This window comes from Pistacia vera, unplaced genomic scaffold (genome assembly GCF_008641045.1).
Source record: "Pistacia vera cultivar Batoury unplaced genomic scaffold, PisVer_v2 Contig52, whole genome shotgun sequence".
Lineage (NCBI taxonomy): Eukaryota > Viridiplantae > Streptophyta > Magnoliopsida > Sapindales > Anacardiaceae > Pistacia > Pistacia vera.
This window is the reverse complement of record NW_022196357.1, coordinates 1582883-1609661: the sequence shown is the minus strand read 5'-3', so window position 1 is coordinate 1609661 and position 26779 is coordinate 1582883. Positions and strand designations below refer to the sequence as shown.

General features: G+C 32.3%; 2 protein-coding genes and 1 pseudogene across 3 annotated transcripts; 1 reads left to right on the top strand and 2 right to left on the bottom strand.

Moving 5' to 3' along the window:
- Positions 1-897: 897 nt before the first annotated feature.
- On the bottom strand, positions 898-4510 carry LOC116106541 (annotated as a pseudogene).
- A 9781-nt stretch (positions 4511-14291) lies between these two features.
- Positions 14292-16406, top strand: LOC116106681 (inositol-tetrakisphosphate 1-kinase 1-like). Its single transcript, XM_031393029.1, has 2 exons — positions 14292-15865; positions 16064-16406. The coding sequence occupies exon 1, from the start codon at positions 14515-14517 to the stop codon at positions 15589-15591; it is 1077 nt and encodes a 358-aa protein (XP_031248889.1). The 5' UTR covers positions 14292-14514; the 3' UTR covers positions 15592-15865; positions 16064-16406.
- A 3582-nt stretch (positions 16407-19988) lies between these two features.
- Positions 19989-24004, bottom strand: LOC116106563 (binding partner of ACD11 1-like). 2 transcript variants are annotated; one of them, XM_031392938.1, is made up of 5 exons: positions 23897-24004; positions 22280-22383; positions 22122-22197; positions 20786-20866; positions 19989-20705 (listed from the first exon to the last, which is right to left on the bottom strand). In XM_031392938.1, exons 1-5 carry the CDS (start codon positions 23900-23902, stop codon positions 20115-20117), a joined length of 858 nt encoding a protein of 285 aa, XP_031248798.1. In that variant the 5' UTR covers positions 23903-24004; the 3' UTR covers positions 19989-20114. The 2 variants fall into 2 exon arrangements, with proteins under 2 accessions (XP_031248798.1, XP_031248797.1); XM_031392937.1 differs by having other exon boundaries at positions 22280-22386; positions 23897-23993.
- Positions 24005-26779: the final 2775 nt, after the last annotated feature.

Genomic DNA, 26779 nt, shown 5'->3' with positions numbered 1-26779 from the left:
ATGTTCATATCGACTTAACGAGATTTTTTATTTTTTATTGTTATATTAGTTTATGTTTATTTTTTATTGTTATATTAGTTTGTGATTTCATACATATTGTCTTTTGAAACTATTAATTTTAATTTGACAAATCTTTCATCTTCTCGGCTGTTAATTTTGTGAATTAATTAGTGCAAAAGAAAATGGAAAATCTTTTATCTTTTATTCCTTTGAAGTCATTTTGTTGGTTGTAAACTCGATAATTCAAATAGAGCTGCACCCTAAAAACTGATTAATATGCTTTATGCATGCCGTTTCCCCGAAATTGCATATGTTTAAAGAACATAATTTCATGAACAGAATGAAATGAGAATCCATTTAACTTAATAGAAGAAAGTTGATTAAACATGCTTAATGTCAAGCAAAATGCAAGAAGCAAGAAACAGGGCAGGGCTCAAAATGGAAGTAAGGGCTGGTAGCTGTAAGTCTTGGTCACCAAAGTCTACACTTAGATTCCAAACATCATTTATATGTAGGGGTTGGGGCGGTGAGAAGGCAATCAATTTGGTAAGAACAGTCACAACGTCCAGGAACATTCAAAATGGAAGAAAAGCAATACATAACTCTGAGAACGTGAAAAAGTAGATAAGACCAAATTTCAACCACCTTTGGCAATATATCTTTTTCATAGTGGAGTCAAATGGTATTCTCCAACTTTAAAGTAGCCACGGATATTCCACCACAATTGACTACACTAATATAAAAATTGAGTGTTAACAGTATGTTAAATTAGGCTGATTTTTTGTTAATTGGAGATTAATTTTTTCAGTCTTAACTCTTCTACCCACCAATCAATCAAGCCAATTAACTCAGACTCAGCTCTTCTGTCAGTGCAATAAGAATATGTTTTCACCATGACTTCTAATTTGGAGTTAAAACCATAGCAAAGTGCAGAAAACACAACACTGTAACAGAGAATGTCTTCTAAAATAAATTTAGTAACACTGATATACAACTGCTTAGAGGTTGAATCCTGTTTCCAACCATTTCGACTGAAATTACACAAATACTCAAACCTCCCTCCTACACCCTTTACTCATCTTAACCAAACAACACTAACAAGATCAAACACTAATCGTCGCATAGATTTCATGTAAGGCCTAATACCTTCTCCAGGTCATCATCTTCAGTGTCTGCAGCATTAGCGATGAATTTTAAATTCAAGCGGAAGAGACGGCTGCATCTTGATTTATTTGAAGCTAAATCTGTACAGAAATAAAGTGAAACACAATTTGCTGTGGAGAGAAAGGCCCATCCATGTACACCAAGCATGCCCAGCTAGCAGAATACTATGATTTGCTCTTGCTTACTAGTGTTGGGGTAATGGAGACAATGCCGATAAAGAAAAGCGTTGCCATGGATTTTAAATCATAAAGATCCCCCAGAGACTGCAACTCTCCAAGAGCAATTCCAGCCTGTACCGCAGAACCAGGTGACTCAGTCACAAGTGATAAAAGTCTTCATACAATTCAAAAATATATAAAAAAAATTTAGGTAGCTTCATGCTAACCTTCCCCCAGTATCCCAACATATCATACAGTGGATCACGATTCTGATATATTGAGGACATTTGTAGAGCAACCCAAACAAGGCAGATCAAAAAACCTTTTGACATCCATGAATATCAAAAAGAGAGAAAGAAAAAGAAACAATTACCAAATTAATTCTGAGTTTTCCAATCTACTTTCTCACCACGAGAATAAACTTCCTACATGATTTAGATGAAAAACAACAAATTTCTTAGCAAGAAATCACTCTTCAAGAGGATCCAAGACAGTCTTACTTCTCCCACTTTATCCAAGTTCTTTGACATGTGAATGTTATGACAACTTTCTAATAATAATGTCTTGTTTCACTCTATATAAAGTAATAATATGTTCCTCACCTATGTTCAATATAACAATTATAAAAGTCAAATTAGGATAGTTAGGTTTAGAGACCAGAAAGCTTTTGCAAGTTACTCAATAGATAACACGTAAGTTCAGACTTCAGAGCTATTAATCAATAACTTCCCGACTCACATACCTTGACAGTTACATAAGCAGCGGGAATGAGTCATATAACAGTAGCCAGGAAAAATATATGATATGGCACATCAACTATTGGCGAAGCAACATTAATAAATGTGTTAGGCAAAGTTGGGTCAGTCTCAGGAAAAGCATGTAGTTCAACAAACTCTCTCTTCTTCTAGCTACCTGAAGTAAAAACAAAAAAATTTATTCCACCTTTTAGGTTGATATAAACAAAGCCCACTTTGAGTTGAGATTCACCTGATCTTGGAAGAAAACCAGCTTGTCAGGCCATAATGTAAAGACAAGAGGTCGCCCAATCAATTTTGACAAGAAATAGCAAGAAGAAGCACCAGCAGTAGCAGTGAACACAACCAGAGCTACACCCTTGATGACACCAAAAAGGGATCCAGCGAGCAGTGACATAAAAACAGTCCCCGGAATCATGAAAGTTTGCATGAAAATGTAGACCACACAGTAGCCCACCAGGACCTGTACAGTATAGTCACTTGTGTAGTTCTCAAGGTGATCTCTGCAAAATAAACAATCACACGAAATATGGTCAGTATATAGCAGGAAATAAGTACGTCATATAATCGGAAACAAAAAGTATTACAATGTAAAACACAGCAAAGAACAGCAGGTTGAAAGGAGATTAGCCATATTGTTCATTCCAAAACCAAGACCAAAAGGAAACAACAATAGTTTTTGCAAAGATAAAAAGAAATTTACCCTCAACCAAACACTCCCCAACCTAGTGTTAAACAGGCTAGAATGAAGACTTCTTGTATGACTAGAAGAAGCTTTACCAGCTAAGCTAGCAGAGTATCTACAATAGTTCCCCTCTCTCCCGTAAGATTAAAAAATGAATGAGAAGCTGCATATGCAAATTTCAAAATACACCAGATGTATGTATCAGCTGACAATAAGACTTCTGAGAATAATAAGGATTTTGAAACCCAACAATTCAAAAAAGCAAGTTTCTGTTAGATCAGCACCTCTGCCACTCCCGTTAAATGGTACGTAAAAATATAAATGGTAAATAAAAATAATATAACGTCCAATTAAACTCAGTCAAATCTCCACAGACACTAATCACACTTCCAAAAAAATAGCAAAAATCATCAGCATTCTTCAAATGGCCCAATGCCTGTTAATTTTTTATCCCACTGGTTCTCTCCTGGTAATTCTTGGACCATTTTCAGGTCTCCCTCAGTTAACTTCACAAGAAGAAAACGAGCTTTGGAATACCTGAAGAAAACTTAATTTCCCTTAGCAAAGCATCTGTAATTAGTTTTCTCCACCCCTCCAGATTGGTTTCCAACAAAGGCATTTAAGGATTTCCGGTAAGTCTATCACTAAATTCTTTCTAAGAACAACATGCAAGTGGAAAATCATTCTAAAACAATAAGATCCTTATTTCCTAGCACAGATCAATATGGAAAACCATGTTCATAAAATTATTTACTTCAAATACAACAATTTCCTGAACCAGTAATCCTAACTCTACAATTAAAAGCTTCATCCGCTTTCAAAAATGATAGATCTACAAAGGCAATTTCTTTTAATTAACACCTGAAATTAACCCTTTTGTCGGAAAAATTCAATAGCCAAATCAAACACAACTCTGCTTTTGTTTTACACCCCAAAAGAGAATCTACTGAACAATGGATAAACAATCGCACACAAAACAAAATACCCAAACACCCATTTGCCTAAAATGAAACTTATTCCCAAAAAAAATTACATTTCCCTTAGAAAAACCCAACAAAAAACAAAACTTTACCATCAAAAAATTCACCTTTTAATTGTCAGAAACAAGCAGACCAGACCCTCAATTAAAACCCAGAAAAGATATACGATACCTGAGGATTTGAAGATCCTCAAGGCTTCTAGGGAGCTTAAGGAAGCTGTAATCAGATGCGGGCATAGTCAGATAAACCAGCAACAGCCCCACCACGAAACCCATCACCACTGTTGAAGCCACCGCCACCTCCCAAATGCTTAAAGGAAACTTGTTAATCGATTTCACATCCTCATTACTCTCTTCAATCTTCCCCATCTCTTCTCTCTTCTTTCTTCCCTTAACCTTGATTTCACAATATATATGTAATGTAAAAGAAAAAAAGAAAAAAAAAAAAAAAGGAAAGCAACCTAAAAAGAGCTTGATTTTTTCTCCTCTCCTTATTCTTTCCTTGTGGGTCACTTCCCTTCTTCTAATAGCTGATATTTGTTATGGTTTTTCCCTATTTCTCTTCCCTTCTTCTCCTTCCTTATCTTATGAAGAAGAGAAAGAGAAAAGAGGAAGAAAGAGAGACAAAGGATATTCGGAAAGTATATAGAAATTCAATTCGCAAAGCTACTCTACAAGATTCAAGTGTTTATTTATGGGCACTCAGCCTCTGCGTCTACGGTACACACTCTTTGCTCCAACCCAACAAGACATTGATTGGTTTGGCGCCTTCTTCTTCTTTTTCACTTTTGTTTTTTTCCCTTTTTTCTTCTTTAATTTACAATATAAATCATATTTTAATCTTATAAATACAGTATACATATTCAATGCATAGCCAAATAAATTGTGTCCAGGTGCATGATAACCATTTTATTATTATTATTATTATTACTACGGTTAAATTATTGTTATATTTATTGAATTTATTTTATGGTTTTCAGTTTTATGGTTAATAATATGTTAATAACCATTTTATGTTAGAAATGAGTTTGGGTTGACATTAGATTTATACGATTTTGCAAATATAATTTCAACTTTATTAAACTTAATAACCCATTAAAAAAGTATTTTAATTTTTACATTTAAAAATAATAAACCATTTATGAAAAGCATTTGTATTTAAATAATAAATAAAAATAAAAAACTAATTTACATAAATAATAAAGAAAGAGAATGAAATGCAATGACACGTAGTGGGAAGAGCACAAAAACAGAGAGGCTATAATTGCAGCACGTTAAGCAGAGGCATGTGCGTATCCCTCGTATCGCTCGACACTCCACATTTTTTACGCGAATCACCAAAATACCCTTTTTGTTTTCTTTCTCGCTTGGGGATTGTGATATTTTAACTTTTTCACCTTAAATTTATATTCCTTCTTATGCTTAGCTCTATACATCAAATCACGAGATATTGAAACAGCCGGGCCGCCGCGAGAAAGTATATTTTTGAGTCGTGTCCGAAAGCAAATAATATTGGGTGCGTTTGGTTTAGTATTTTGGATAGGATTTTAAGGGTAGTATTGGGTTATTGGATATGGGAGTATTACGAGGTAAATTTTAAAAATTTATAAAAAAGCCCTTAGGTTTACTAATTTAACTAAAGACCCTAACATGTAAAATGACAAAAACACCCCCACCACTGCAGTGTCAGATTCCGGCCACCACCGCCGGAATCTGACCGGAAAATTTCGTTACGGCACAGACTTGTCGGATCTGTGCCGTAACACATCGTTATGGCCTTTTCCGGCTAGATCCATGGTAGATCTGGCCGGAAAAGGCCAGATCTATGGTTTGTTTTGGCCGTCGACGGCCGGAAAAGGCCAAACGACGGCCATCTTTGGCCGTCAGCGACGGCCAAAGATGTGGCCGTCGTTTTCGATCGACGACGGCCAAGATTTGGCCGTCGTTGACCGTCAACGACGGCCATTTCTTTGGCCGTCGCTGACGGCCAGATCTGGCCTTTTCCGGCCAGATCCGTTGTGGATCTGGTCGGAAAAGGCCACAGCGGTGAACTTCCGGCCATTTCTGGTCGGAAGTTTGGCCGTTGTACAGATTCCGGCTATCACCGACGGTGGTTGCCGGAATCTGACAAGTTGGGTTGATGGGGGTGTTTTTGTTAATTTTAAACTTTTTTTTCAGGGGGTATTTAGTGAAATTAATAACCTTATGGGGTTAAAATGTAATTAAAAAAAATAGGGTAATATTTTGAGAATATTGTACCAAACGCGATTTGAAAAATAGGATCCAGAATAGGGATAAAAATATTAAACCAAACGCATACATTATGAATCTTTTAATTTGATAAAAAGATTTTTTAGGATCTGCTGGAAGTCTTTTGTTTGCTAGTTGTGGAAGGTTTTTAATGAGGTTGGTTGCGAAGTGTTTTAAAATTATTATTTGTGAGAATTTATATGTAATGGTTTTAACTAGTTTAAAAACCCTTTGAAGCAGTATAATGTGTTTTTTAAGGGTTTATAAAATATCTTAAATCAGAATGTTTTGATTAGTTTTAAAATTTTATTTCATAAATATCCTATCTATTATAAAATAATATCAATTATATTGCAATAAAATTTAACCATAATATGTATGTCTTACAAGGTATTTAATGAAATTAATAATATTATGAAGTCTAAAAGTAATTTAAAAAATAGACAAATATTTTGAGAATAATGTGTCAAACAACATTTGAAGAATAAGATTGGGAATATGAATAAAAATAACAAGCCAAACGCACCCTTTGAGCCGTGTCTGAAAGCAAATAATATTACGAACCTTTCTTTGAATCTTTTAATTTGATAGAATGGATTTTTAGGATCTGGAGGGATTTTTCTTTTTTTTTTTCAACTAGTTTTCGAGGGTTTTTAATTAAATTAGTTTTGAGTTGTTTTAAAATTATTATTTTTCAGTTTTTTATGGATTGATATTAACTAGCGTAGAAACCCTTCAGAACTAATGTAGTGTATTTTTTAAGGATTTATAAAACATCCTAAATTGGAGTATTTTGGTTGGTTTTAAAATTTTATTTTATAAATATTATATCCACTATAAAACTATCCCAATTATATCCAAAAAAATTAAACATATTATGCGTGCCTCCAACCATATTAAATATAAAATAATTTTAAGCAGTCATAAAAAAATTATTAAAATCACATTTCTACATGTTTTCTCATAGAAGTAGAGCTACAATTTTTTAATCATTCCGAATGTTACAAAAAAATGACAAAAAAATGATAAGGAGACTTTATCACACTTGAAGTTATAAATATAAAACAAATAAAGAACTCTTACCTTGTAATTGAAAAAACAAAACTTTCAAGTACTGATTCAAGTTGTGGTATTTTTATGAGCATATATATAAATTTATCATTTTAAAAAATTATTTGAAACGTTAGAAAATAAACTCTCAAGCATAGATTAAGTGTTTTAAAAACCTTTACTAAAAATCTCTTAAAATCGTTACAGTGATTTATCCTCAAAATCGCTCTGATAGTTTATCCTGATAAATGCTAATATGAAACTCTTAAGTGGACTCTTAAATAAACTTAACATCCTTGCTATATAGTACGAATATTAGAAAGAAATATTTCTTCTAATTAAAGTTTTGAACCAATCAAATCTAAGCAAGTTAAGACATCAAAGCAAACGATTGCTTGCCTAATCTTTTAAGCAATTACAATTTAAATGTCAATTCTGATTTATGCTAAAAATTAATTATAATTATTGAATTATGTTGATTTAAGATCACAGCTGTAATGATATGTGCCACATGCACGAGGAATTATGGTTAATTAGACACATGTTGTAGAGGGCTGTTGTCAAACATGTTGATTTGATTTTTGACATATGATCTAATTGACCAAGCTGACCTCTGCATTTATTTAATCAAAATCATATCATATAAAAAGACTATTAAGTTGCCATGCGTCAATTGTCATAACGAAAGCTATTAGACATTATATTAACATCTGTACAGATTTCCAAACGGCCGTGTTGGTTGACCGTTGAATTCACGTGTAAGCATTCTAAAACGTGCAAGTTAATGGAGTCATTTTTTTTATAATTTTTATTAGTATTTATCAATTTCAAATTTATTGTAATAATATGTTATGTCTGAAAAAGTTAGGCTGACGTAAAGCTTTGTCAGTATGAGATAGTTAAAATTTGGAAAGGATCTGTAATCGCTAAGGCACAGTCATGTCACGCGATGAAACAAGCGACATGTCTCTGCCAGTGCAGTGGATAAAAAATATCAGGTTAGCAAATGGTTAGAATTGTCTACGTGTCTAAATTCTGTATAAGACGATAAAATCACTCCGAAAGATGAATAATGGGACGCAGAGAATGATTTGTAAGATACCCCACCTACTTTCAGATTTAGTAATCATTACTTTGGTTTATCTCACTATAAATAGAGGACTTCCTCTCATTTGCAAGATTGGCCAATCTCATCTTGAAATAGTTTACTCTCTCTCTTGTATTCTCTCTAAAGCGTGTATTAGTTTGCAGAATGTGACCTGATCATATTCTCTCATTAATACAATATCAGTTAGTGGTGTTCGGTTCCGGGTATCCTGCACTTTTTGAAGGAACCAGAACCAGAACCGAAACAGACGGTTCCTTGAAATTTGGAATCAGAACCGGAACCGACGGTTCAGGTTTCTAGATACCCAGAACTAGAACCTATAACAACGGTTCCGGTTCTGGGTATCCTGTCAAATCACAATGACCCCCCAAAAGTTTTTAAAATAGAAAAAAACCTTTAAAACTTACAAATACCCCCCCATCTGACACTTGTTAACAAAAATAAAATTACAAATTATAAATTCAAAATTACAAACTCCATTACTTTGTAAAGGTAGATTCTCAAAAGTCAAACCAACTTACTTTAAATGTTATGAAATATAAATATAAATGTATTCACATTATTTTTCTACAAAAGCTTTTATTAACCCCCTAATATTTAATTTTATTTTATATTAGTCTCGGTTTCTGGTTCCTGGTTCCTGGTTCCTGGTTCCGGTTTCAAAAATTTGGAACCGGAACCTACTCATTGACGATTGGTTCTGGGTAGGAACCAGAACCAAACCCAGAGTACCCATCGGTTCTGGTTCTAACCAGTTCTTTTGAACATCCCTAATACCAGTAGACGTAGGATTCGCTTTTGAGCATCCGAACCACTTTAAATATTGTCTTTCACCCTTTATTAAATTCAATATCCTCATATCGCTTGTCATCTCTTAGTCTCTTTAGCATTCCACATAGTGTCAAAATCAAGCATCTATCATAATACATGCAATTTTTCTCTCTGTTATGCTAATACGTAGTTAACAAATCAATTAGTTATATTATTGGAGATACATGACTAAAATACTTATAAGTGTGGTCTTATTCTTCTGTTTTTCTTTTTTACTTAAATAAAATAAAATTTAAACGTAATTTCTTCTGCTTTTTTCTTCTCATATAATGGTCCCTCTATTAACATTAGCCGACATTATTGAAGTATTTGATATTTGTTAAGATTTGCTTTCAATTGTTGATAGAGACATGTCGACAATTTCATGGACATGATTACGAAATATCATTTTGTATTTTCCTTTGAAATTAAAAAGAACAAAACAAACCGAAAAAAAAAAAAAAAAAAAAATTGGATTTTAAGCCCAATATCTGTGAGCCAAAATTATTGACCATATTGGGCCGGTATCGGCCCAATACTTTATTGTGGTCCTTTTGAAAACAAATTTATAACGTGGAAGAGAAGAGGGAATGTCATATTCAAAAAAGAAAAAAGCTAAGATTAAATCCTAATCTCATAACCTTTTCTTACATCCCTAACATAATAGTAGATTAACACTGTCACGTTAGCTCCTAGTCCCACTACACCCAAGGCACCAAAGGTATCACTAGAAACGAACGGTCGTTCTTTCAGAATGAACGGTTGTTAAGGAAAAACCATTTATTTGGTTGTTCCTCAAGGAAAAGTCATTCATTTGACTGTTCCTTCATAAAGAACGATAATTTCTTTGTGAGGAATAACCATTCCTTCATAAAAAACCACGATTTTTTCATAAAGAACTGTCGTTCCTTTTAAAATCATTTTGATGTGACAATGCCAATTCAGTTACCACGTAGGGATTGTAAGAGAAGTTTGTGAGAAAATATTACTGACGTAACATTACTCTTCAAGAAAACAAATTTAGTAGAGTATTTGGTGGGCTCTGCCTCTGTCCCATGAATATGATTTAGATCATTGGATAATCTAGTCCAGATTATAAGGGATTTCTTTGCAATTTATAGTATTATAAGTAGCCACTTTTGGAGTTTATTACAACAAGGTCAAGTTATTTAAAATTGATTCAATGTAAAATGCTTAGACCATTACTATTAGTATCAGAAAAAGCATCTTTTGGATACTAATTAAGCACAACTTAGATTCTTAAATTGTATCTTAGTTTATGGAAAGGTATTTTCAAATAGACACTTTGCCGTATCTCAAATATTCTACACCGAAGAATTTCACCCTTTGATCGGCTATTATTGAGAAGCAACTTCTTTATGTGGGGAGCCCTATGCAAAGGATATAAAAAAAGGAGGCCCAAGAACACCTCTATAGATAAAATATTTGAACCAACTAAATGTTATAAATTAACAAATGTGTAGCTACAAGAATTATTGTTTTAATTAAAAAATTATTGTTTTGATTTCTTATTTTATAATTCATGTTTTAGTAGCATTAAAATTTTAATTCATTGTTTTAATAGCATTAGGATAGTATGAAAATAATTATCAAAGAGTTGTTTACAAAATTGAGTGATCAGATTCAACAACTTCACAACACCAATCAAATGGATATTAATATTTTCTTTAATCATCCAAATGAGTAATAAATTGTGTAAGTTTTAACTAAATAATAAATTCTTACTGTAATTAGACAAGAAGAGGAAATTGATAATCCTCGGGATTAATATAGTACAAAAATACCAAAAGTTTCATGCAAAAAAGCTCCAAACATACAGTTAGAAATATTTCGGCTTTAATAAGAAGGTGTTCATATTGACGACTTATTACGTACCCCCAAGATAAAATATATCATAAAAACTGTAAAGCTTAAATCATTGTCTCAAACAACTTTAGATAAATATTTTACTTTATCTTAAACATTTAATATAACATAACATATATTTTTTTATAATATACATATAATTATTACTATGTAGAGGCAAGTTCTTTAAGACATGATCTAGAACAACTATAACTTATTACAATGTAAAATTTATTCTTATTTATAACTGGCCCAAGTTGAGACCATAATTTTTTATGACTATATAGAGATTATTCCTATATAGAGTATCACTATAGAGAGGTTCTACTGTAATTTAAAATTTTTCATTCTTCAAACTATGTGAGCAACTTATTGATATTAAATAAATATTAATGAAGAAAGACCTGTTAAATTATTACAATAATATTATACTTACAAAGAAATCTTACAAAAATCTATATATAAAATGAAGTGGAAAAAAATAATGAAATTTGTTATTTCATTTTTTCATTCATTTTTTAATACATTATTTTATATGTAGATCTTTGTATGTGTTAGTATTATTCAAATTATTAACATATATTATAACCTTATAAGAGGAGGAATGTCATTTTCAAGAAAAAATAAAATAAATATTGGATTTGCCCAAGATTAGTGGATAAATCCAGTCCACTTTAACGAAAACATTATTAAAGTACATTGATAGTTACTCAAATCACTATTATAATAATGGGTTATTTTTTTTATTTTTTATTTTTAAAGCAATCATAAGACCTATCTCATAGCCAAGGTCAATAGTCAATACCATAAAATTATTCTCTTCTTTTCATAATTTGTTGTTAGCTTTCACTACCATTTCTAAAAGTTATTATAATATGCTTTCAAATATTATAATTGTACTCTTTGTTTCACATGTAGTGACACTTGATTGAAAAATGAAAACTTAAATTTTCGAGCATTAAAAAAAAAAAAAAATATTATCTCCACTTGGCTTAGAGTTGATACATTTCTGTTATTCTAGGCCATTGCGATTACGAGTTGAAAATTTAACTATTTTTTGAATGCGTATAACTGTACTCAAAACTATTATTGATAATAATAAATTTTGTAACTTGTATAAGGAAATAGTAAACTTAACCGATCATTCGACTATTCATGGTATAATTGTCGAACGTCAAAATATGTTTTGTGGGGGAATTCAAACCCTAAACCTTGTTGAAAGAAATTAGATATTTAACCATGTGTTTCAAGTTACTTATTGGATGGAATGAAATGAACTAGATTTTAATATTAATTTAAATTGAATTAGATTGGATAGGATTTTGGATTGTGATGTTTATATATTGTATATTGTATTAAGTCAAAAATAGCAAGCATTTTTTTGTCGATAACGTGTTGAAATTAGAAGTCATCTTAATAAAAATGTGCATTCTCTTTGTAAAAGCATGCATTATGAATAACACTACAATTCTCTACAAGAAAGTTGGTAAAAGAGGTACTGGGTTGAGGTTGGTGATCCAATCGTCACCTGGGACTTTTGAGTGTATTATTTAAGAGGTCATAAATCTGATCTATTTGAATTACCAACAAGAATGACCACTTAGGAGATTTACTTGATTATCAATTTTAAGGTCCTGAAAAATTAGTTGAGATGTGTATAAATTGACTCGAACACCTCGATAAAAAAAAATTAATAAATAAATAAAAAGTTGGTAAAAGGGAAAAGAAATTAAGCCAGTGTCTAGCTTTTCTTTAGGCTTTTTGGTTAGTGGAAGTAGTAATTGGAATTGTGGATTATTGGCATAGTGCTTTGCATATGTTCCTCGTTTGAATCCTAACCAATCCGATTCAAGATATAAACAGTTCAAATCTAACCCAACCCCACCTCAACAATACAGTACAAATTTGAATTTCTCTTTCATGGATTCAAGTGGTTCAATAAATTTGGATTCCCTTTCTCTATAATTTGATATTTTGAAAACAATATAATGCTCATTTTTCTCATTTTCTATGTCTCTCTTTCAGTAAGACTTGGAATTTTTTACCAAACCTTTTTATTACATTCCACCTCGTTAATAATGGAGTTTGAAAACACCTATTTCGTGTAAATCTGAACCTCCTCGAGATGTAACACTATCATCGAACTTATCTAAATTTTCTAATATTAGAGGAGTTTGGGATTGACCAATGAAAAACATGATTAGCATATATAATTTTGTTTAAATTAAAAAATAATGAATTTTTATATATTTACTCCAAATATAGGCAAGTTCATAACATTTGTCATACTTTTTAGCTTTTTTTTTTTTTTGACAGGAGGTATTCAGGTCAGCTTACTCGCACTTTGACTAATCTTTAAAGACCTTAAAACTACTGATTGGATAAAAGTTTTAGTGGCTATCCCTATTCATATCTGAGAAGGGACTCGAACTTAGAACTTTTTGAGTAATACATCTAAAAATCCATATTGAACCACTCGACCACGTAAAGATAATTAGTTCATAATGTTTGTTATACTTTTTTATTTTTTTTATTAAGCCATTACATAAACGTTAGGTTGAAGAAAGTAAATGATTTATATGGACAAATAATTGAATTTTGAGTAAAAATATTATTTTATATTAAAAATAACTATTATAATCTATTATTATTGATTAATTAAACCGGTTGACTAATGGTAATAAATTCATTAAGAGAAATTTAACTAAATTACAAAAAAAAAAAAAAGAAAAAAAAGAATCAATCTATTTTAGATGGCGACTTGAACTTTGATTATAAGTAACTTAGAGTCAAAAGAACAAATATTCTGAAATCCCAAACTTTTTCTTATCTACAAGAATATTACGACTTTTCAACTCCAACAATCACTATTCTATTCTATATTGTCAAATTAACAATAAATTACAAAAATGTGATAAGATTTCCTTTGTTGAAATTATTTTATAATATTGTATAATAAATCTACGACTCTTAACTTTATAAACTGTTAAATTTTCTCTTGAAATTATTGAAAACTTTTTAAAAAATAAAAGAAAAACCCTTAAAATATATACAAAATCTCTAATAAAACCTTTATTTGGGTATTAAATAATTTTAAAAAAGTTTTAGAGTGCCAAAAGTGGAAGCCAGTGCTAACTTATATAAGCTTTTATTTCATTTTTGATACTATATTTGAAAAAAAAAAAAAAAAAAAAAACTTATTATTTACTGCTAAAAAATTAAATATTCCACAATTCAACCCAACCGGAAGACCCCAGTCAAAAAAGGTCCGATGAATCAACATCAAACAGCGATGATCATCAATCAACCCAATCGCAGCCGTTCAATTTTTGTACACACCATCCATCCCTTCATTTACACGCGTTTGCTCGAGTGTGCGGCGCGAATCCGCATATTACCCAAATAAATATGCCACGTGTGCCCTTTATGCTGACCCTGGTTAACTTATCATTCCCCTTTTCTACTCTAACCCTAGTCGAAGCTATATATACCTTTCCCACTTCCCCATGCATTTAACATTTTTCTCTTTACAACAAAATTTTCTGTTTGTTTCCTTGGAAAATAAGTAGAGCAAATCAAATGCAAACCAATCTTTCTGACAATTAATTAGTTCTGGTTTCTGATCTTGCATTTTAAAAAGAGAATTCAATTGAATTGTGAATGATTGTGAATAAGGGAAAGAAATTGAAATGGCGGAGCGGAGATTCGGAATAGGTTACGCTTTGGCACCAAAGAAGCAGAACAGTTTCATTCAAGAATCGTTAGTGAGCCTAGCGAAATCACGCGGCATCGATCTAATCAAGATCGACACCGAACGTCCGTTAGTGGATCAGGGACCGTTCGATTGTGTGCTACACAAGTTGTACGGTGAAGATTGGAAGAAACAGCTCCAACAATTTCAAGTTCAGAACCCTAATGCGACTATCATTGATTCTCCTGAAGCAATTGAACGGTTACATAACCGGATTTCGATGTTGCAGGTTGTTTCGGAGCTCAAGACTGAGAATCAGTCTGAAACCTTTGGGATTCCGAAGCAGATTGTGATTTACGACAAGGAAACGCTCTTTGATCGACAGGCATGGGAGTCGTTGAAGTTTCCGGTTATTGCGAAGCCTTTAGTAGCGGACGGCAGTGCGAAATCGCATAAAATGTCTTTGATTTTTAACCACGATGGCTTTAATAAGCTAAAGCCACCAATTGTTCTTCAAGAATTTGTTAATCATGGAGGAGTTATTTTCAAGGTTTATGTTGTTGGTGATTACGTGAAATGTGTGAAAAGAAAGTCTTTACCTGACTATTCTGAAGAGAAACTGAAGGGTCTCGAAGGTTCTTTGTCGTTTTCTCAGGTTTCAAACTTGGCTACCAATGAGAGAATCAATGAGAACTATTATGAGATGATGCACCTTGAAGACATTCAGTTGCCTCCTCAGAGTCTTATAACTGATATTGCTAGGGGTTTGAGAAAGGCTATGAAATTGAATCTCTTTAATTTTGATGTTATTAGAGATACAAGAATTGGGAATAGGTATCTTGTCATTGATATTAATTACTTTCCGGGTTATGCCAAAATGCCTTGTTATGAGACGGTCTTGACTAATTTCTTTTGGGATATAGTCAATAAGACTGACGCGGAGGTGTTTGAAGGAACAAGTGAGGAGAAAGCAAGAAGCGTTCCTTGCAAAGAAGAGGGCAAGATGGGAAGCGATATCTGCTGCAATGACGGGGAAGAAGTAATAGAAGGGAAACCCCAGTTGACAAATATGTAGCAAATACCTGAGAAGTGTGTCTGGCTCGCTGGTTCATAGGTTTGGTGATTTGGGTTAACTGAAATTGTGTTAAGAATTTGGATCCTTGTGCTTAATTGTGAACCCGAGCGAGTAGCATATTTCTCTTTTAGGTAGCAGTTGGTCGGTTGGTACAGTGGTGAAATAAGTAGGTTGGTTGGTTGCTTCTTGGCGGTAGTTTCAGCCTCTTGACAACAATATATGGTGTTTCAGTGTTTGATCATGTATATTCCATCCACCATTACTCTGGAGATAGGTACTTCTCAAATACTTTGAAAAGTTTTAGGAAAGCTAAGTTGTACTCCGAGGCTTTAAGTGTTTTTTAGACCTATTCTAGTTTTGTTCCTTTGGCATCTTTAGTCAATGGATTTTGTCATTCTGTTGATGATAATTTCATTTTCGTTTTCTTGCTTTCTTGTGTGGGTTGATTATTGTTGAGAATTGATTCGTGCAGACCTGCTGTGGTTGTGATCTATGCGGTTGCTGGCTTTTTAACATGTTAATTAGAACCAACAAATGAGTTACGAAAACAAAAACACAATAAGCGTGTTATTTGTTGAGTTGGTATCTTCTATTTTGAAGAAATTGAAGAAGAAGCAAAAATATTGAATAGAAAGTTCTAATTTTTGTATATTTGACTCAGCTGAGACCGTTATATTGTCTTGACTTTAATTGAAACCTTTTTCCTTTCAGTGAGTGATTGACATATTAATTTTATTTTTGGATTTTGTTCAAGGGTGATAATTTGACCTGGCTTACAGTTGTTGCTAATAATTTGAGAATTTTATATCTCTTTTGAGGGAAGTTTAGTACAGTAATTGAATTCTAGATAGCATGCATTAAGCTATTCTTCTTTTCTGGGTTTATGATTTGTAATGTGTATTAAAATGGAAGCGCTGGCCAATGCCACAAAATAGTGGTACTGTGCTAGCGTGCACTTCTCTTAGACAAAATTTATCTTTCTATGATTTTATTCATTCTATTGCTTTCATGCTTTCATTTGTATGGTTGATTGCATGGTTTGAATAATGCTTTTAGAAGTACGCTAGTAACATTTTGGATTCTTTTAATGAAAAATATATGCTTCATCCCTAATGGTGAACCATAAAGTTGACATTTAAATGCATTGTTAATTAATAATGCCAAATCAAAAAAGGTTAACTAAAGTTAGACTACCGATGAATTGGTTTATCAATTAATGTACACTAGGGATTGCACAATCAAATTTGTTGTAGACCAATGCTATGTCAAAGCGGATGGGGAAATTTCACATCTGTGTCTTATATAAGGGGTGTTGTACAAATGTCATGTCGTTGAGTCCTATGTTTGAGGGTTATCTAAAGTTTAACGGTCAGGTTCGAGATCTTTTATCAGTATCTGATCACGACAGAGGAGGTATTGGTGTTGAATCTTACACTTGTCATAGTGGACTGAATATTAACACCTTTTTATTTTGTCTGATGCATGATTTGAGCAGTTATGTTTAGTAACCGCACTTCCGTTTGTCCTGAAATCCTAGTTTAACTGTGGGATCTAAACACGTGTCATCTTTTGGTTTGAATAAAATATGCGTTGTTCTTGATTTCTTAACGTGTTTGTTTCTGATTCGAACAACCATTGCTGGCTCACATGTATGCTTCTGTGTTTAATCATTGGTATACTTATTGTATACTTATGTGTTTTCTATTTACAGATATTGTAATACTATGAGTGTGTGTGCTTTTGACGTTATGTTGTCGTCTGAATGGTGTACTCCAGTGCATGCTACCTGAGTATTGTTTAATTATTGAAAAGTTACTCTAGAGTTGTATTTTCTTCTCGATGCTGTATAACTAAAGTAGTGTCAACTTCTTGTTGTCCAGTAGTCGCTTTGTCTTCTAGACATGGGTTTAGGAAAGGTGATTTGGTCATGGTTTGTTCTGTGACAATTCCTTTCCTTTTTGTTTATTTTGTTTTGTCTTTTATGAAGTTAAGGCTACATAATACACTCAAGTTATCTTAAGTTAATTTTCATACATCACTATTTTGTATATCATCGTTGATAAGAATACCTTTTAAAGATACATGGAATACCATCTATAAAGATTTTCATCCTCTTGGATCTTGAATCTATTACTATTTAACCCTTCATGCTTTTCATTTCTATTCATGGTTCCTTTTTGGGTAAGTGGCCCATGCCAGTTTCTTTCATTAATTACAAAGTAATTTTATGTTGAAATTAGTAATATTCATGACCTGTGTTTCTGTATTACTGTTAGTACATTTTGATGCCATTGAATTCTTATGATACTAATTCCTTTTGCCTATGGTTGGATGCATAGATGGCTAGTTTTGTGAGTTATTTTTATAATAAATGTAGGAGATATTTTATTCCTTTCAAGAAAGTTTTGTGTGATGAATTGAATTCTAGATAGTGTTTAACTTCTTTTTTTTTTTTTCCTTTTAGGACTTTGGATTGCTTTTTGATGGATAATGGAAAATTTGATTTGTAGGAAATGTTATATATTATTATTGATGAGATTATTATGACTACTGTGCATTAGGAGTTGATCATAATTTTGCATTTAGATTAATATTTATGAGATGGTTTATCATCACTGTGCACCAGGAATTATATGGCCATGTTGTTTGCATGCGCTGCTGTCTCAGCACAGGTGGGGAGGGGTTGACGTAAGTGCATATTTTTGGGTGTCATTAGAAATTTCATCTTATAAACTTAACGTTAATAATAGGATTGTGAAACTGTGACAAACAACTGGTAATTGTTTAGAACGAAATCCGCCTTCTTAACCAAATTTATTTGGTAAGAAAACTTGTGAAGATATTCATTGTGAATCTGGTTCTCTTCAGAGGGGCTTCTCAGTTGACTGGTAGAAATTGTGTTGGCCAGCCTAAATTACTGCATTTCTGCTTGAATTTATGCTGTCTTGATGTATTAATAATAACTTTTGTTGTTAGAATAGATTGTACCTCAATTTATGATTTTGCTGGGTTGTCTCTGTAGATCAATTATAAGGTAAATATATAAGTGGTATATGCTATTTCCTTCAAGGTTGGGATCAACTACCTGATGCAGCCTTGACTTAACCTCTTCTCTCTAGGGTGGTCCATTCATTTGGAATAATATGTGGTACCTTCTGGAGTTTTGAATTTCCATGTCTATATGATTGTTGATTATCTAACATATGCATCGAGGGATCTGAAATGAATGGAAAATCTTTTGCCAATACTACAGTTGTTCTGCTTTTAGTGTACTTTGTTTCCTTTGTATCTATTTAATTTTAGGTAGCTTTGAGATGGAGAGTTGATTGATTGAGGGCTTAACAAGTTTTAATGTGAGTAATTTTCAATCCAAAATATTTTGAGGGTTGTATTTCAAAACAGGGAAACTGGTATTCTCGATGATCCAATCTGCTTTTGCTTTGATATTTTATATGGAGAGGTAAAGGTGGGCTTTCTTTGTCACATGAAGTGAGGTTTTTGGCCTATTGATTTTTGAAGTTATGGAATCTTTCGCTATGGATAGTTGTGCATTTTAAGCAAAAATGGATTTGTATGTATGTATGTATGGTTACTGGTTAGATTCATTGGCTGGCTGTAAAGCAGTTTCTGGGGAAATTCAATTCCCTACTGATGTTCGTCCATTTGTTCAAAAGGCCATTAATTCGGCTGAATTTCTGTCAGAAACGGGCCTGTGGATTCAATCAAGTATGGCTCATTTAACTAGAATATGTGATTGGCCAGTTTTTTTTGAAAAAAAAATGACAGTTTTTCCAAAAAATTTAATCTGAAGATTCTGAATAGCACCACAGCCAAAGACAGTGGGTCCAAAACCAACAACACCGGCCATAGGCTTGTGGCGTTGGCATAAGGCAAATCATAAATGATAGTATAAATTTTTTTCTATAAGTTTGACGTGACAATATTGTTTATTTGATTTATTATCTATTATTTAAAATTATTCACTTATTTTATACATCTAAAAGAGTATGTATAAAAACATTGTATCAAAATTACAAATATATTTAACTAAGAAATGTGTAGGAAGATTGAGTTGTAGATAATTTTAACATGTTCAGCTTCAAACAGTTGGAAAACTTGTTTGAATTACAAATATTTCGACTAGAAAATGTTATTGTTTTTGTTGTTTAGTGTAGCAGCAGTGGATTAATATTCTTTGTTTGTTTGGTAGCAAATCAAAGTTTGATTAAAATGTTATTGATACTGTCACATGAATTACTCTGCTTAGCGAAGACATTTCCATCTGTATTACTATTTATCTGAACACCAACATATTTCAGAAGCAGAATAATAAGAAACCAGACGGATCGAGCACATACAAATCACAAATAACTTGATTTATAAATATTTGCAAAATGAAAAGTCAAAACATTAATTCAAGCATATCCATATAATGTTGACAATCTGTCCTACATTCATCACTCTCAAAAGTATAACAAAAAAAGTAAATCAAGAGTTTCAAAAGTTCTACCTTTATATACAAACTAGAGGACCAAACCTTGCGCGGGTGGAGGTCCTGGCTTGGAAGGCTGCTGCTCACTTGGTTCCACCGATGCTTTTGGAGACTCAGATAGGTGAATCTGAGCATAGTCATCCACCATTTTTCTTTTTTGTTCTTCTTCAGCTATTTCAGCCATTCCCACTTTCTCCTTCGCCTTCTGGCCAACATCGCCAGCAGCCTTTGCAACCTTATTGAAAGCCCCTGTGACCCATGATGCCCCAGTGAATACATACCGGTTTTTCATTATGGCAGATCCGGCACTACTAACTTTTTGCTCAGCAGCAGCAAATGCTGATTTGGTTTTCTCTGAAACCTGGAATTTCTGATCAACTTCCCGGACTTTATCACCCACAACAGTAGTGCCAACGCTAATCTTCTCACTGAGCCCAATTTTTTTGTCTATAGAAGCAACTTTAGCTGACGCTGTTGAGGTCAATTGGTGCTTCTCATCAAGAGTCCTTGCTTTGTTGACAGCATCTTTGCCTAATATAAAACCCTTAGCAAGCATACTACTGACCACATCCTCTGCCTTACGGAAAGCAGATTCACCACCACCATTTTTATTTTCTGTTCCCTGCAGAAAAATGAATAATAATCAATTTAATGATGTGATAATGAACCAATTATAATAGAAGTTCAGATCAAGAATCTTACAAGGGGTGCCGACGCAGCAGGAGGAAGCTTATAATCTGGATCCGGAGTTATGGTCACAGACAGATCAACAATTGTTGCTCCCTGAAATAAACATGCACTTTTTACATAACTTCCATGAAAAATCAGGCAACCTTTATTATCCAATATCTCTATATATAACAATTCAGATTCTCCATATTACATGTAACAGGGTCTGGTGTGACAGGTCTTTCAGGTGTCAGAAATGAACAAAGGTATGTCTATGGGCTAATATAAATCTTCCACTAAAAACTTCTGTAAACCAGGTGAACAAGCTTGACAATAATGCTTGCTCCAGAAGTTCCATTTGACCAAATTCTCTAATCTAATGGAGGAATGGTATCACATTGTAGCACCACCCAAATGCATTCGTTCAACACCTATCTTTTTCTCCAAGCTTAAGCCATCCATTTCAAACAGTTGAGACACAACTGGACTTCAAATGGAAAATTTCTCTCGTAAAAAATTAATTTAGGATCATTTTTTCATGCTTGTTACCATAAATTTCTCTTATCTTCACACCAACCAAAATACATCTTGAGATGAAACCTAAATATCATAATAACATTTTACACCAGCTTGCACCAAATTTGTACTTCAATTTTGATGAGACAAATTCACTTTTCTATTCATAGATGAAATTTTTTGAAAGATTCTATTGCTTTGCTGTTATTCATGAAGGAAAACAAATAAGTTTTTAGCATCAGAACACTTAGGTCCAGCTATAAGAAAGTTTCTTATAATCAAGAGGTTAAACATCACACTTAGGTCCAGCTATAAGAAAGTTTCTTATAATCAAGAGGTTAAACATCAAAACATTATGGATAGCAGACTAAATGAAACTAATTTCCTCTCACAAGGAGAACAGGAAGTCATAGACATATTCCAATCACAGCAAGATTTCAACCTTGATGGAAAATTGCAAACATTAATATTTTATGAAGCAGGAACTATAATTATAAACATACTAATTTTAAGTAATAATTACTGGTTGAAACTATTAATCTTTTATCATGCTCCAGAGTCATTCGAGTTTAGCATATCTTATCAAGAAGACAACAAAAAAGATGGCCACATGTTGCTTAAAATTGCAGATTGTCTTATCATACTTGAGAGACACTGTGATAAACATATAACATCTGATTAATTCCAAAACAAATGTGTTGAAGCACTATGTTACTAAAGCACATATAGTATCTTTATTTCCCCTCTGAAAGAAAAAAAAACATATCCAATAAAATGATATCATGTGTGCCAGAGATGAACATGAGGAAGAAAATGATATTTCAATGTAATAAGTACTGAGAGCTGATATTACTGAAAGGAGAACTGCAGTCTCAGCTCCTTGTGAATCTTTGAAGGTTACATATGCAATTTGAGACCGTTCAGTATCACTGCAAAAGTGTATGATAAGCTTAATATTCATAGAGCAAAAAATGGTGAAAGAGGAATAATGAAATTAAACAAGGAAATAACCTCTGCATTTCAACATATTCAATATCACCAGAAAAGGAAAAAAACTCCTTGATGTCTCTCTCAGTTGCTCCCAGAGAGACATTGCTGACTTTGACAGTTTTGACCTGCTAGAGAGCAAATATGAGTTCTAAAACCTTATTGGAAACATAATGATCCCAAGTACTATCAATGATGTTCAGAGGTTGTATTTTGAAAGGATAACAGGTTTCTATTAAGAAATATTAAAGATTACATAGCATGAGATGATCTAACAAAACTTGATTCATCCTTCACTTAACCAAAACCAAGAGTCCACCAGGCCATTTAATTGGAATATCTGACCCTAACCCATATGACTATTGACAAAAGTGATAAATAGAGTGAATATGAGAATGATGCAAACATAAATATAGATAAACCACTAGATGTAGATGAAAGGGATTCAGGGTCAACAAATTTTAGCAATTACAAGTAATAGCAAGCTATGGATACACTAGTAGAATAATAATGCTTTTTTTTTTTTCCCCCATAAATGTTGTCCTTTGTCCTTTTTAAAGCAAGTCAAGATGAATACTGCAAATGAGCCACATGCCTTCAATGTGAAATCAAGCATAGAACTTTCACAAACATTTCAAACTAAATCTTGAAAAACATGTTGGATCAATCTATTTCATCAAAAAGATAGGAATTCTGAAATTTTTTTCTTTTGCTTTCATCTCATCCAAAAAAAAAAAAAAAAAAAAAAAAAAAAAAAAAAAAAAAAAAAAAAAAAAAATTCTGTACCAAAAGCTTAGGGATCGCAATGGAGCAAAAGTTTAGTTACTGAGTTTCCCAAAAAGATGAACACATTGCATTTGGAAATCTTAATTAATGTAGTCTTGAAGAATGAGACCACACTGCAAGGTTCAAGAAAAAAAGGCCTAAACTATTAAAAGACAGCAGAGGATAATTAACGCACGTTGTCCTTTAAACGTATCAATCAGCTAGTCACCAACTATTGATTCTCACCACCTAGTTTCCATCAACCAGCTTTTTAAATACTAGTGTGTTCATATAAAAGTGTGTGCGTGTCTATGTTCATTGAGTTAAATATATATAGACAATACCTTTTAGAGCTTAATACCATCGTGGAACCCTTACCAATCAGCTCAAGCTTTTGATGTGGTCACTAAATACGATGTCAGAGTCACGTTGACCAAGTGGTATTTTCTTAGGTGCAAATGAGGGGCGCTAGAGTTTAAATTCTACAGTTGGCCCTCGCCTCTAAGATTAAGATATAGGTATTGAACAAGAGCAATGGCCAATTTGAGAGTTATTGCGCAATTAATGATGCCAAGGTTCATGAGCAAAACCTAGGCAGGGAAGGGATCAACCACACAAATCTCAGAGAATCGATTGCATCAACTCAATGTATTACTTCACAATATCATGAATCCATAATTGTTAACAAGAAAACAAAAACAGAGAGAAATGAGCATGCTACAGCAAACAAATTCGATAAGCATCAAATCAGTTAAATATCTCTCCATCTTTAACGAACAGAAACAATACATTTCAACCATTTCAATCTGATTGAATCAAAACAAACAGATCTCCAAAATCAAATCAAATCAAATGAGAAGGTAAATAAATACTGACCGACATGATGCGGAAGCTTAGCTTGGAAGAAGATAAGAGTTAACGCGTATCCAAACAGAGGTTTTGTTTTGTAATTCAAATGCGAATTAGAGAAAAGAAGAGAAAGATGGTTATATATAGTATAGGTGGGCTGGGGTTGGGGTTTTTGGAGACCACGTGCGAGGCGTGGGGCTCATATCTCTCGCCGGCAGAAGCAGTCGTAGGCAGCACGTGCAGATCCCGGTATTGTGTTGAGAATGGAAATTTTAAGTTTTAAAGAAAAACGACGTGTAAACCGGTTAATTGAATTAAATGATTTAGCGTGTAAGAAACTCGAACATGGCCTTGAATTCAATGCTGGAGTTGGAGTTTCCGAGCATGGGCCCCATCTCCTGGGTCCTTGACTCCGTTACTAATTGGAAATTTACCTTCCAGTCCTGATAGAATGACACTAATCCATATTTACCCTTATTTTATTTATATAAATTACTTCAAACAAATAAATATGCATTCCCGTTGAACTCCCTTGTTTAAATATTATTCAGACTTAAATTACTGAATTGTCCCTGGTAATTAGTAAGCAAATAAGATTTTAACAAATTTAAAGGATAAGATAATCATTAATTGCAAATAGGAAGGAAATTATTGTACAATTATTCAAATACTATATACAATAAAAATCTCACTATATGAATAATTTCTATATAATCATACAAAATTATAGTCTCAACTTGAGATAGTTATAAATAAGATTAAATTTTATATTGTAATAAGTTATAATTTTTAGTTAGTTATCTTCTTCCTCTTCTTGTCAAATTGGAGCGATGGTTTCTTTTTTAGTTAAAACATATATGACTTGTTGCTCATTTGGATGATTAAAGAAGACATAAAATTTATTCAATTAGTGTAGTACAGTATTGCTCATGGATACAACTATTAGATTTCTGAAATTATGTCTATCTCTTTTATCAATGCCTATACCTTAGATTTGACATGCTTCATTAATTAATTATTAATGTAGTGCATACTTTATCTCTATATCACTTGCAATAGGGATAACGAAATCAAAACAATAATTTTTATAATCATGTCTCTCTTAAAATACAACCTGTTTATAGTAATAAATCAGTTTGGTCTCATCATTATGATTATAGAGAGATTTTTACCGTATAATATAAAATTCATTTTAATATACTTGTAAACTTCATAGTCATTAGCCTTTCAATCATTTGTCAATAAAGATTTTATCTTAAAATATTCTTAAAATATTCGTCCATTATTTATTTTACATATACTATAAAACCTCTCTATAGTTATAATAGTGGGGTCAAATTAATTTATTACTGTAAGGAAGTCATAACTTAATAAATTTATAATTAAAAAAATTACTGTTTTGATTTCTTATTTAATAATTCACGTTTTAGTAGTATGTATTAGGATTTCAATTTATTATTTTATTAGTTATTACTGCAATTAGACAAAAAGAGAAATGAAGCCATCTTGAGGATGATAGTACGAAAATATAAAAAGGTTCATGCCAAAAAAATTTAAACATGCTTGAAAAATTAGAAATATTTTGGTTTCAACAAAAATGTATCCATGTTAGCGAGTTATTACGTACTCACAAGTTAAAAAACGTGGTAACAACTCTAAAACATAGATCATTGTCTCAAACAACTTCATATAAATATTTTATTTTATTTTAAACTTTTAATGTAACATAACATATATATATATATATATATATATTGCAATATATAGATAATTATTTCTATGTGGAGACAACTTTCTTAAAATGAAAATTAGAAAAAATGTAACTTATTACAATATGAAGTTTATTCTTATTTATAACCATTCCAAGTTGGGATTAAAATTTTTTATTACTATATCGAGATTATTCTTATATGAAGCATTGTTATAAAGACATTTTATTGTATTATCATAAATTTACTACAACTTACAAGAGTAAATGACGTTTTCCCACCCAAATAATGGCTTAATAATACATTTCCCCCCATAAACTTTTAAAATACTACTTTATTATCCAAATTTATATTCCGTTTTTGAAATCAGCATCGTTGCAACCCTACACCACCACTATTCTCTTCCCCAATCATCACTCATCAAAATCCCTCAAACCTTACTCTTACTGCCCTCATCAATCACTGAAAATTGAGTGATTAAGGTTTGTGTAGCCGTCTATTCCAAGTCAAGTTTTGATAAATCCCAACCACCAAAATCCAATATTTTACTACTGAAAGATCCATCTGCCTCCCCTCTTTAAAAGCCATAATAGTTTGAATCGAATTTGCTCTTTATTTATTATGAGAATATAAATTTGGCTGATGATATGGTATTTTAAAAGTCTATAAGTAAAAAAGTATCATTAAATTATTATTTGGATTAAAAAAAAAACCTGCTAACTCAACCTAGAATGATAACTTTTCGGTTGGTCACATAAAATAAGTTGACGAAATCGACACAAAGAGTTCCCACACTTATGCCATATTGTCCTCATTAATTGTTTTACTTTTTTTTTTTTTTTTTTTCCTTATATGTATACACAATCAAAATCAATCTTTTGTCTTTCTTTGTCAGTCCTTCATACAAGCTGAATACTTATCCTCCTTCATACAACTGCCCCACAAAACAGTACCTTAGAGCAAGAAGTAACTGATAGATTAACAGGATATTTCTTTCTTCTGTTTTCCTTCTTGCGTTGTAGGAAAAAAAAAAAAAAAAAAAAATATATATATATAATATATATATTAAAGTTCTATATTAAATTCAAGAGTTGGTCTGATAACGAAGGAGGTTTGTTTCATTACTTGAGTATTGAGTTCAAATCTTGAGTCATCTATCACAATAATTATAATTTCCTAATCGTTGATTGTAAGATGTTCA